Source organism: Acanthamoeba castellanii (genome assembly GCF_000313135.1).
Source record: "Acanthamoeba castellanii str. Neff unplaced genomic scaffold scf7180000084762, whole genome shotgun sequence".
Lineage (NCBI taxonomy): Eukaryota > Discosea > Longamoebia > Acanthamoebidae > Acanthamoeba > Acanthamoeba castellanii.
The window spans coordinates 295,010-306,828 of record NW_004457518.1 but is presented as its reverse complement, the minus strand read 5'-3'; the positions used below and the strand labels follow the sequence as shown (position 1 = coordinate 306,828).

Below are 11,819 nucleotides of genomic sequence, written 5' to 3'. Positions count from 1 at the left end.
GTAGAAGCCCGGGTAGGCCATGGGGGCACCGGCGAGGCCGGCGTTGCCGGCGACGCGGGCGGCGGCACGGGCGGCGTGCTGGGCGGCGAGCTTGGCGGAGCGTACGTCCTTGCGCTCGGCGAGGGCGACGTAGATGGGCTTGTTGGCGACCATCTTGCCGTTCATCTCCGAGACGGCCTTGGAGGCGTCCTCGGGGTTGGTGTAGCAGACGAAGCCGAAGCCGCGGGAGTTGCCCTTGTCGTCGGACATGACCTTGCAGGAGGTGATCTGGCCGAAGGGGAGCGCCGAGAAGAGCTTGTGGAGCTCCTCGTCGTTGACGGTGTCATCGAGGTTCTTGATGTAGAGGTTGATGCCCTGGTACTTCTGGGCACGCTCCTCGCGGAGCTTGCGGAGGAAGGACTCGCGCTCGGACTTCTTCTGGGCGCGGCCGACGTAGACCTCCTTGTCGCCGAGCTTGCGGCCGTTGAGCTCCTCGGTGGCGCGGTGGGCGGCCTCGTGATCCTCGAAATTGACAAAGGCGAACTGGCGGCCGATGTCGCGCGGGTCCTTCATCAGGACTGCGCTCTGCACCGTACCGAAGGCGCCAAAGTCGCGCTTGAGGTCCTCCTCGGTGTAGGCCTCGCCGAGGTTCTTGATGTAAATGTTGGTGAACTTCTCGGGGTCGCTGCCGGGGGTGCGCTCCTTGCGCGCGATGAATCGGCCGACGTAGACGATCTTGCCGTTCAGCATCTTGCCGTTGACCTTGGCGATGGCAGAGTCGGCCGCCTCGCTGGTCTCGTAGTGCACGAAGCCGTAGCCCTTGCTGTTGCCCTTGCCGTCGGTCACCACCTTGCACGACAGGATGTTGCCAAAGGCCGAGAACGTATCGTAGAGCGCCTTGTTGTCGATGCTCTTGTCGAGGTTCTTGATGAAGATGTTGCCCTGGCCCGACTTGCGGATGGACGGATCGCGGTGCGACCACATGATGCGGCACGGGCGGCCCTTGATCAGGGTGTAGTTGAGCGTGTCGAGGGCGCGCTCGGCATCGACCACGTTGTGGAAGTTGACGTACGCGTAGCCCAGCGAGCGCCTCGTCACCGCATCGCGGCACACGCGGATGGAGGCCACGGGTCCGACGGCCTTGAAGATCTCGAAGAGGAGAGCCTCCGTAACGGTGGGGTTGAGATCACCCACGTAGAGCGAAGCAGACTGGTAGGGAGAGTTGGCAGCCATTGACGATGTCGATGCGATTTGGGGGTTTTCTGGATTTTTTTGTCTTTTTGGGGTTTTCTTGATTTTTTTGGTTTTTGATCGGTGCTGGAGGATGGAGGACGACTTCTTGGTGGAGAAGAGGAAACACTACACACAGCAGCACGGATGGATGAACGGATGGAGGGAAGGAGAAGAAGAGAGCGCAAACCGGCCCCCGAAGTCCCCGCCCCCCTCTTATAGCCCCCCTCTGTCCGCACATATCAATCCCTCCGAAGTTTCCTTTCCCCGCCGGATCGGAACTCCACCCATTCCACACTATTTCCCATCGGCCTCCTTGCATTCCTGAGCTACTTGGCGTTCTTCCTTTTTCTTTTTTTTTTGTTGCTGCTGACGTCACGCTCTGACGTCAGAGGGCGTGTTCTATTTTGCCGGCTTTGTTTTTCTGCGTTCACATTCATCTCCACCGCGAAGAACGTGTAGCCAAGATGAAGCTTTCTCTCCTCCTCGTTGCCGTTCTCTGCGTTTTGAGCGTGCTCGCTCAGGCTGAGGCGGTACGATGACTGCTCTTTCTTTTCTGTGGCTGTTTGTACTTAGCATGTAGCCTCACCAACATCTCATTACAGGACAAGAAGGGACCCAAGATTACCAACAAGGTCTACTTCGACATCGGTGCGCTGCCTCTTTCTCACAATTCACGCCTTTTTACGCGGGATGAAATTCATGTCCCTCTACGCCGAACGCAGAAATCGATGGCAAGCTTGAGGGTCGTGTGGTGTTCGGGTATGCTCCCCTCCTCCACTGCCACGATTCATCGATGAGTAGGCGGTCGTATTGAGCGCGTTTGCCGCGGTCCGCAGTCTGTATGGCGGCACCGTGCCCAAGACCGTCGAGAACTTCCGTGCGCTGTGCACTGGCGAGAAGGGCGTCGGCAGCAAGGGCAAGCCGCTCCACTACAAGGGCTCTTCCTTCCACAGGGTTATCCCCAACTTCATGATCCAAGGTCTCCTCCTTCCGCCAGAGCTCTCCCCTTTTCTTTCGCTCGTCTCACGGCGCAGTCCGATTCCGCAGGCGGCGACTTCACCCACGGCACTGGTGTGGGCGGTGAGTCCATCTACGGCGACAGGTTCGCTGATGAGAACTTCAAGCTGAAGCACACCACCCCCGGTCTCCTCAGCATGGCCAACGCCGGCAAGGACAGTACCGTCACCCCACCCCTCCCCTCCCCACTCCTCCTCTGCCCTGCCTCGCGCTAACACTTCTGTGTGTTCCGCACAGCCAACGGCTCGCAGTTCTTCATCACCACCGTGGCCACCCCCTGGTTGGACGTACGCACCACACACAGCACGCTCCCCTTTTGCCCCCCCCCCCGTACGGAAGCTGACTCGTTTCGCGCGCTCAAAACAGGGTAAGCACGTCGTGTTCGGCAAGGTGCTCGAGGGCTACGACATCATCAAGAAGCTCGAGTCGCTCGGCAGCCAGTCCGGCAAGCCCAGCGCCACCCTTACCATCGCCGACTCTGGCGAGCTCCCCCTCTCCGAGTAGACGTCGAGGGCGGCGACCCTCCACCAAGCCAAGCCAAGCGACCACTTCAACCTTCAACGTTCTGCCAATTCCTCGTGCGACGTGTTGTGATGTCCCATGTCTCGGCAATCAATACAGAGAAGAGTTGTGCAAGCGCAGGCAACAGACTTTAGTGGAGCAGCAGCAGCTGTGGGCCAGAAGAGGGGTGAGGCCACCGCGACATCATCTATGCCGCGGCGTGGCAGTTGCGGGGGAGGGTGGCTGGTCAGTTGTCGCCACGCCTGCGGCCGGCGCTGCGGGAGGGCACGAGGAAGGAGGCCAGCGTGATGTTGGACCCCTGCCTCTCGCCGCCCTCGCGGTCACGACCGCGTCCACCGCCGCCACGGCCCCTACCGCCACCGCCCTCGCCGAACCTCCTCTCCTCTGTGTGCCGCACACACATCACACAGGTCAGCACATCTCTTCCGCACCTTGCGGTCGTGTGTCGTGTGGTGAACGAAGATGCCACGTACCACGGTCACCACCACCGTAACCGCCGGACTCCTCGCCCTCCTCACGTCTCGGACGGCCGCGGCCTCTTCCGCCACCACCGCCAGCGTTGTCCTGTGTCCCACACGCACACGCACACACCCATTCCACGTGAGCGCCGCGCACGAAAAGGACGGAATGAGGGTGTCACGTACGCGCTCCTGGAACATGGTGGCCTTGGTCACCCTCTCGGCGGCCTGGTCGACGGCCTCGGGCGAGCCCTCGATGACGACCTCCTCATCGTCGTCGTCGCCGGGGGGGATCTTGATCTTAGCGCCGGTCTCCTTGATGATCTCGCGAATGGTCTTACCGCCCGCGCCGATGATCAGCTTGTGCTGGTGCTTGGGGACCCTCACCGTGATGCGAGTGTAGTCGCCGCTGTAGAACTCCTTCTCCTTCGCCTCCCTCTGCTCTCCGGTCAACAACAAATCGATTTGTACAAGTCAGATCGTCAACGACTTCAAAGAAAATCGTCATCATCTCTCACTCCAGAATACCGTTGGCGCCATGGTGACACTACGCGCAAGAGAAAGGTCTGGGTTACGTACGACGGCTTCGACTTCCTTGCGCTTGTTGACGATCTCCTCGACGAGCTCGCGGGCCTTCTCCGTGGCCTCGGCGCGGCCGCGGATGACGACCTCCTCCACCTCCTCGTCGAGCGGGAAGGCGACGTCGGCGCCGCTGGCGGTGCGGATGCGCTTGAGGGTCTTGCCGCCCTGGCCGATGACGAGGCCACGCATGGCGCGCGGGACGGGCACCTTGATCTCGACGGCGGACTTGCCGAGGACCATGAGCTTAAGGCTCTTCTTCTTGGTGTAGTCCTCGGGCAGGAGGCCCGCGTGGTTGCGCAGATCTCCGTCAGCGCCGTGCTGCATGAGGAGCTCGATGAGGTGCGCATTGCCGCTCACAACGGCCTTGTGGAGGGGCGTAGAGCCAGCGTTGTTGGTCTTGTTGACGTCGGCGCCCTTGTCGATGAGGAGCTTGGCCACGGTGAGGCGGCCCTTGAGGGCGGCCGCATGGAGGGCCGAATCACCCCAGTCATCGGTCTCATCGACCGATCGCCCCTCTGCGAGGAGCTTCTGCACCTCGCTGATCTGGTTCAGGAGGGCGGCCACCGTCAGGCTGCCGTCGTTGGCGCTGCTCGTCGTGCTGCTCATCTTCTTCTGCTTGCTGATTGGAGTGAGCGCCAACGCGGCCACAAAACGAAACCTGGGACGGAATGTAAAGCAGGCATTGTTGATACCTTATTTGAATTATGCAGTGAAGGCACCCAGTTCATGGTCCATTCCCTCCACAGTACACATCTAGCCACAGGTTTGTGGGGTCTGAAAGGGAGTTCCCCAAGAGGAAGGCCAAGTGTACAGGGAAAAGTACAACCAGGTCTCCACCTGGCAACAGCACTTGTATTCAACTGCACACCAGCATAACAAATGGCCATCAGCATCAGCACCCAGGTATGTAGCAGTAACACTTCCCCATGTCAAAGTGGGAATCAGTCATCATTGTCATTGGCAAGTGCCACAAGTGAAGAGAATGCACAACTGTCAGTGCTGTCCAAAGACATGTGTCACCACTAGGACCCACAGGACCCATATGACTGTTGCTCTATTATATATATAACAAAAAAAAAAAAAAAAACAAAATCACACTTGGGAAGAAGTGCACCTTTTTGGCAAAGAAGATTGGGTTGAGTTCTAGTCTGAAGTTGATGGGATGGTGACCACCACCCAATAGTTGTGTGGTGGTGTTGTGTCATGTCATGTTGTGTGCATGATTGTGTAAAAAAAAAGGTGGGGAGATCTGAGCAGGTGGGCCTTGGTCAGTGGCTCATCAGTCAGCAGTGCATTGGTTGGCCTGGGCTGCCTTTTGCTCCAGTTGGTGTCAGTGCAGTTGCTATGTAACAGTGAGGTTGTCCTTGAGTGTGCACAGCATTCTGCACACTCTCTCCATGTCCACTGCACATGCAGGTGATGAAGGAGGAGGAGGCCCTGATGACCTGGCCCTGCTGACCTGGGGGACCTGGGATATGGGCAGTGGGTCTTGGTGTGCAAGGGTAGAGAGTAAATGAAGTTGATAATTGCTTTGATTGAGTGCAAAACTGTGTGTTGGGTGGTGGGTGCCAACAGGGCTGACCAAGATTGTGTTTGGGGTTGTTGGTTCATCTGATGTGTGCTAATGATATGAAGAGTGAGCACAACCACACTGGCTAAAAAGCCTTCAGAAATGACCTTTCTCTTCAAGGGATCAGCTGGTTGAAAACTAATTTTTGAAGGCTCAGAGCTGTCCAGACTTCAAAATTCTTGATGGTGCACTCATGATGGCATAGTGCACTTGTGTAGTTACATCCCTTGGCCAACACTTTGCTTCACATTCCACACATTGCCCTTTGAAGATGCTGTTTGGGCAGTGGGATAAGTTGTGTGCAGAGAAGAGGCCTTTTCAGCTGATGTCTGCTGCACCCAACAGTTTTTGTGACACTACAAACCATTTGGGACAACGCCAAAACAGCATTGTGTTGGATACACCCCTGTGATCAGTTAGTTGGCTGAAAAGACAAAGTTTTTCTTTATTTTACACCAGTGGCATTTATCCGTTACTGTGGTGTGACATAACCACCAGCCAGTACCACAACAGCACACATGAGAGCCACCACAACAATGCCAGTCACAAGTCCCACCTGCACAAGTCTGTTGAGTGCATGTGGAGGTGGGAGAAGGACAGGGAGAGGAGGTACGCACAGCAATAGTTGTGTTGGCGGAGGCCAAGTTGCAGCATGCACAACACCACGCACAGCAGCCGTCCTCTTTCCACGGTCCTATCCCCCCACAACCAAGTGAGCCCCCACTTCGCTCTTTCGCTCATTTGAAAGGGGGGGGGAGGGAAGAGAAGAGAACTCCCAATTTGGGGGGGGGGCATACCGCAGTTGCAGCAGCGGTTCTCATCGAAGGGGTCCACGGCCATGCCCCGCGAAAGGGGGTCGGTGCGCGCGGCGGCCAACGTCTTCTTCTTCCCCATCTCTCTTGTGTCTTGCGTGTTCTGTTCTCTTGTGGTGCCAGACGACCAAGTTTGTTGGGTGGACCGGAGCTTCGGACTTTATTTGTGCATGACGCACCGGGTTGGGCCGCGATAAAAGGGGGGTGTGTGTACATGGAGTGTGGTGTAGGCGGGCCTCAGTCGTCGAAGGCCTCCTCGTATCGGGCGAGGACCCATTCGTTCCACTTGGAGAAGTGCAGGTTGAGCGCCTGCGCCTGCAGCGGTGGCACATCACACCCCATCAGCGCACAGAAGAGTGTGGGGGAGAGAGAGAGAGGAGGAGGAGGAGGAGGACCTTGCTCCAGAGGGAGGCGGCGTCGATGTTGCAGGGCTGGCCCTGGAGCATGAGGTTGAGCTTGATCCCCACGGCCAATGCCGAGAAATATCTGGTCACAGACACACATGCGCGTCCGCATCGTAAGCAAGAGTTTTCGAGTGGAAGACAACGCCATTCAACAATGACGTTGCGGCAAGTGGAATGGGTGCGCGTACAGTCTCTGCAGGGCAGCGAACTCGGCCTCGATCGAGCTATCGGAGGCGGAGCTGCTGCGTGCGAGCTCCAGCTGCGCGCGCAGGCCGTCGAGCTGCTCGTCCCGGGAGGCCAGCTCGATGGTGTGCTCTCGCTGCAGCTTCTTGATCTGAAACCGGCGGCCGACCAAGGGTGGGCCAGTGTGAGCGAGAAGCGGGAGGAGGAGGAGGAGGAGGAGGAGAGATGGCATGCATCGGGCATCGATCGTGGGTACCTCGGAGGCGAGGTAGGCGTTCTGGGTCTGGTGGGCATGCGTGGCCTGACGCAGCTGCGCGATGGTCTCCTCCTGCGGCGTGGGTCGGCATATCAGCAGGCACGCGCTCGTGTCCATCCGCCGCCGCCGCGCCGTCGGATTGGGGGGGGGAGAGAGGAGGCACCACGTACCAGCTGAGTAGCCGGCGGTGCGGCGCTGGAGGCGCTGGACGCCGCGGAGGCCTTGAGCGAGGCGATGTGTTCGTCCTTGGCCCTGCTCTCCTTGGTCAGGTGGTTCACGTCCTCCGTCAGGCCCTCGATCCGCTGCTCTGCCGTCTGGAACCCGAAGGTCAAAGTCAATTCACGTCTCAAGTCAAAGTCCAACTCAATCGATTGCAATGTTATTGTTGTCTTGTTTTTGTTATTATTGTTATTATTATTATTCAAGGTACCTTGGTTTTGTGCTTGCTGGCGCTGTACTTTTCTTTGAGGTGCTCGAGCCGAGCCGTGGCGCGCCTGGCCTCCTCCTCGGCCGCCGCCAGTTTCTTCTCCATCGCCCGCAGCTGCTCCTCTGCAGCAGCGGCGGCGGCGGCCGGGGCAGGGGAGGTGATGGCCGGGGCGTGGGTGGAGGGCGAAGGCGAAGGCGAGGTGGAGGGCGACGACGACGACGAGGAGGAGGGTGTGTCGGGGGCGAGGGCGCGCGTGGGCACGCTCTTGGCGGAGGTGTCGAGCTTGGCCTCGAGCGAGAGGAGCTTCTGCTGGAGGGCGCGGATCTCCTCCTCGCGGAAGCTGCTGGGCGTCGTGCCCGACTGGTCGGCCCCGCCGCTCCGTTCGATGGAGAGCTCGCGGGCGGCGCGGCCCGTGGACACGCCCGCCGGCTCCGCGACGAGGGAGGGCGCCCGCTCGCGGGTCCCGTAGGCCCACGCCTCACCCGCCGGCGCCACGGGCACCGTCTCGCCCCGATTTCGCTGCGGGCCGTCGTTCTGCTGCGGGTTCTGCGAGAAGGAGAGCGTGCGCCGCGCGCTTTGGCTCAACGGCGTGGGACCGCCGTTGCTGCTGCTGGTGGTGGCGCCGGCCGATGGGGTCGGCGTGGTCGGCGCCTTCTGTGGTGACCGTCCGTCCAGCCTGGAGCGCACACACGACGTATGCCGCGGCGAGCGGGGTGAGCCAACAGTCCCAGAAGAAGAAAAAGAAGAAGAAGAAGAAGAAGAAGAGCGAGGGGATTGAGTAGTGGTTACCAGGAGGAGAGCATCTGCATCCACTGGGCGCGTTCGTCGTCGGTGGCGGCCTGGAGGTAGTAGATGCGGTCCTTGGTGCGGAGCTCGAAGCCGTGCTTGACCTTGGGCGACTCGGCGACGGCCGTGACGAGGGTCAGGTCGACGAACCCCTTCAGGCCGGTCTCCTCCTTGGTCTCGTAGTAGTACAGCCGCTCGGCTCGCTGGGCGAACCACCGCTTCTTCCACGACTTGATCAGCCCTGTTCCCATAAATGAATGTCACACAAACACACTCATCGACGGCACACGGCACATAACCAACGACACGCACACGGCACACGGCACACGGCACACGAGGCTGAGTTTGTGTGGTACCCTTGTCGCCGAGTTTGTTGAGCCAGCCGCTGGCGGCGTGCCGGGAGAGGGGCTCTGTGGTGGGAGTAGGGAGCGGCGACGCGGCGGAGACGGCGGAGGAGAGGGGGGAGGGCTGTCGCGTGGTGGTGGTGGTGGAGGAGGCCTCCGTGCTGAAGTTCTTGGTGCGGGCCACGGCGTCCTTCATGCCCGTGCTCAGCTCGATGAGGAGCGGCGCGTTGGCCTTTGTCTTGCACTCGGGGTCTGTGGACAGCTCCTTCACCCAGCCATGTAAGCGTTCTTTTTCTATTTTTCTATTTTTTATTAAATTGAATGGGAGAAGAATGCAGTGTCTGGGGATCCTCAGACTGCCCGACCCATGATCGACAGCTCGAGGTGATTTTTGTACCTTGATGGTGGGAAGGATGTGTTTCATCTTGAGGGACACCTCCGTCAGCTTTTTCTTGTCCCGGGTAGTGTCGTACTCATCGAGGAGCCCATGCACCAGCTGCACCTCCTGCAGTGCGCCCCGTAGAGCAGAGGCCGCGCGCTGCTCCCCAACAGTGGCACTCATCGATATCAAATTGTGATCAAATGGGCGCGAGGTCGAATCTTGCGCGGCGCGTTCGGAATGAACTGCGGAATTCGAGGCAGGAGCATTCCTCCAGAACTGATGTCGACAGTGTCCGTCGAAAAACAAAAATAAAGCAGAGAACAAATACCAAAAGAAGAAAAAGGAGGTAAGCAGAGGAAGAGGACGAGCACTACTACTCCTGCCCCTGCCTTCTCCTTCCTCTGGCAACGCACCTCACGAGAAAGATCGAATCCAGCATCTGCCCGAAAGCCTCTTGCTCGATCGCATCCATCTGCTGCTACTCGGCCGGAATATCTGGGCCATCATGCCTCACAGTCAAGACATTGGCCTGGAGCAACTCACAAAATACTTTCACCTTCCTATCAATGCGGTCGCGAAGGAACTGGGGGTACGTGCTTGATCCCATTCCGCTAATCGGGATCCTCCGATTAACTCAATCCAATTCGTTGGGTGCAGGTTTGTGCGACCGTGCTCAAGAAGATATGCAGAAAGAATGGCATCCCCAGGTATGGAACCCCCCCGTCTGGTCATTGCGCAGCTCTAGTTAATTGGTTGTTTTTGCCCATGCCAGGTGGCCTCACCGCAAGATCAAAAGGTACCAGAGCTCCCCTTCTTGCTCCCTATGGGCACGTCTTGTAGGAGGAGCAGATTTTTTTGACCATCTGCACGGGCAGCTTGGACAAGATGATAGGGTCCTTGCAGGCGATCTCACCAAAGAGTCCGGAAGATGAAGAGCGGATCAAGCAAGAGATCGCCGCCCTTGTCAATAAGAAGCGATACCTCATCACTAATCCGAACTCGCTCGGTACTTCTACTACTCTCCACTACTCGCTACGCGGCGGGCGAGGTGACTACGAGCTCACACGCTTCCCTCTCCGCACAACAGTCAAGATCAAGAAGACGCACACCACGAGCACGAGCACCAAGGGGACAAAGAGGAAGAACGCCAAGCAGGAACTTCCCAGCGACGCGGCAAGCGAAGAGAGCGAGCTCTCGCCCGCTTTTCTTGATGCCGACATTCTCGACTGGGACGGCGTATCCACCTGGCAAGCCCCTCCCTTCACAGACGCCGACCTGGCCAGCGTGCCCTACGACAGCCCGCTCGGTACGTGCACACTACACACACGCCTTCGCTCTTGGCTAGACGCTTCCATGATCTCTCTCTCTCACTCTCAATGTTCACGTTGGAACGTAAACGACCACATTCCAGGACGGGCGCTTCTGATGAGGCCGTACCCGCTCGATCAGCTCCCCAGAATCCTCTCCGCCGTCCAGCCTCCTCACACCTCCTCTTCCTCCTCTTCGTCTCGTCCGCACCCCCACCACATGGCGATGCCTGGTGGTGGCCCGGTCTCCTTCTCTCCCTTCTCTCCGCACACCATGGGACCGAGAATGTCGGCGTTCTCGGCCAAGCTGCCCGATATCGGCGTGGCAGAATCTGCACCCGTCACCCTCGCCAGCGGGGGCGAGGATGGCGCCGCCGGAATGAGCCTGGCCGGCAAACTGGACGTGCTGGAGCCCAACGTGCTCCACCCGTCGGTCAACCCACTCCCCTTCACCACCCAATACGGCATCCACCCCATCACGCAGACCCTCCACCAGCACGTCGCCGGCGGCAGCGAGTGGAGGGACACCCTGCCCCCGTGGTACTCGGACGAATACTCCTCGCGCGCCATCCTCGGCCTCCCGGCTGACTTTGGCACCACCGCCATGGCCACCGCCGCCGCTGCTGCCGTCGTCCCGACGTCGGTGGTGCCCGCGGTGGACCACCTCGCCGTCGGCGACCTCCCCTCGTCGGAACATCACCCAGACGACCCGGACGAGGCCAGCGGTGCCGCCAGCCAGGCCGATGATGCCACCACGGCCCAGAGCTTCCTCGTGGCCGGCAGCGAGGGCAGCGGCACCGACATTGCCGACACATCGATCTTCGATCATCTCCTGTAGTCACTCACTCCCTCACTCACCCGCCGCCTCCGCTGCGCTTCCAACATTCCTCCTCATCATCACCGCCAACCCACCTCTTGACGACGACGACGACGACGAGGTGGTGTCCGCTTGTACAGGCAGAGAGCGCTTCCTCGTCCCAAAATGGGCGCCGAAATATCATCCCCAGTTCTTTAAAATGCCACAAATATAAAACAAAAAACAGCAAACAGAAAAAAAAGGCAAACAAGAAAAATAGAAAGGAAAACAGAACAAAGAAGCCTGAGCAAGGCCAACTGTCTGCACCACCACATGCTGAGGCGCTATTTGCCGCACGCTTGTGTGCAGGGGCGGGCACGTGCTCCTGTGCACGTCGGCACACTCCAGCATGCTGGCCATCGCGCCCCTCCCGCTTCTCCTCCATCTACATTCACATCTTCTCCGCCAGTCGCCTCCTCGCTGCCGATGCTCAGCGTCCGCCCTCTCCTCCTCCTCGCCTCATGCAACGGCACCTCCGGCGCCACTTTCCACGCCTCCTCGTCCTCGTCGTCGTCGTTGAGGTCGTCGTGCGCCTCCCTCCCGCGGCCCCTCCGGCGCACCTTCACTGCCGCCGGCTCGTCGTCGTCCCTGCGTACGCTGCCCTCCTCGCGTACGACCACCACCACGACAGCGACGGCAGCGGCGGCGGCGGGGTCGGCGAAGCGGCCTCTTCGGCGGGAGGTGGGGGTGGAGCAGGCGGT

At 59.6% G+C, this 11,819-nt stretch overlaps 5 protein-coding genes across 5 annotated transcripts in view; 2 read left to right on the top strand and 3 right to left on the bottom strand.

Annotated features, from left to right (window-relative positions):
* ACA1_234620 (polyadenylate-binding protein family protein) overlaps positions 1–1,212 on the bottom strand; it is a gene marked incomplete at both ends in the record, with an annotated part of 1,846 nt that extends 634 nt beyond the window's left edge. Inside the window, one exon of the mRNA XM_004341020.1 lies at positions 55–1,212. Coding sequence (XP_004341068.1) covers positions 55–1,212 — 1,158 coding nt within the window. The remainder of the gene's footprint in view (positions 1–54) is intronic.
* Positions 1,213–1,676: 464 nt separating this feature from the next.
* Positions 1,677–2,733, top strand: ACA1_234610 (peptidylprolyl cis-trans isomerase, cyclophilin-type, putative; the record flags this gene model as incomplete). Its single annotated transcript, XM_004341019.1, has 7 exons — positions 1,677–1,742; positions 1,815–1,860; positions 1,935–1,971; positions 2,049–2,191; positions 2,260–2,388; positions 2,467–2,516; positions 2,596–2,733. The coding sequence occupies 7 exons, from the start codon at positions 1,677–1,679 to the stop codon at positions 2,731–2,733; spliced, it is 609 nt and encodes a 202-aa protein (XP_004341067.1).
* Positions 2,734–2,977: 244 nt separating this feature from the next.
* On the bottom strand, positions 2,978–4,397 carry ACA1_234600 (KH domain containing protein; the record flags this gene model as incomplete). Its single annotated transcript, XM_004341018.1, has 4 exons — positions 2,978–3,135; positions 3,225–3,315; positions 3,396–3,647; positions 3,789–4,397. The coding sequence occupies 4 exons, from the start codon at positions 4,395–4,397 to the stop codon at positions 2,978–2,980; spliced, it is 1,110 nt and encodes a 369-aa protein (XP_004341066.1).
* Positions 4,398–6,410: 2,013 nt separating this feature from the next.
* On the bottom strand, positions 6,411–8,769 carry ACA1_234590 (PH domain containing protein; the record flags this gene model as incomplete). Its single annotated transcript, XM_004341017.1, has 8 exons — positions 6,411–6,488; positions 6,569–6,659; positions 6,766–6,911; positions 7,017–7,088; positions 7,187–7,330; positions 7,447–8,119; positions 8,257–8,470; positions 8,586–8,769. The coding sequence occupies 8 exons, from the start codon at positions 8,767–8,769 to the stop codon at positions 6,411–6,413; spliced, it is 1,602 nt and encodes a 533-aa protein (XP_004341065.1).
* A 691-nt stretch (positions 8,770–9,460) lies between these two features.
* ACA1_234580 (RWPRK domain containing protein) lies at positions 9,461–11,100 on the top strand (the record flags this gene model as incomplete). Its single annotated transcript, XM_004341016.1, has 6 exons — positions 9,461–9,544; positions 9,613–9,662; positions 9,728–9,751; positions 9,831–9,961; positions 10,043–10,261; positions 10,367–11,100. 6 exons carry the CDS (start codon positions 9,461–9,463, stop codon positions 11,098–11,100), a joined length of 1,242 nt encoding a protein of 413 aa, XP_004341064.1.
* Between the last annotated feature and the right edge of the window lie 719 nt (positions 11,101–11,819).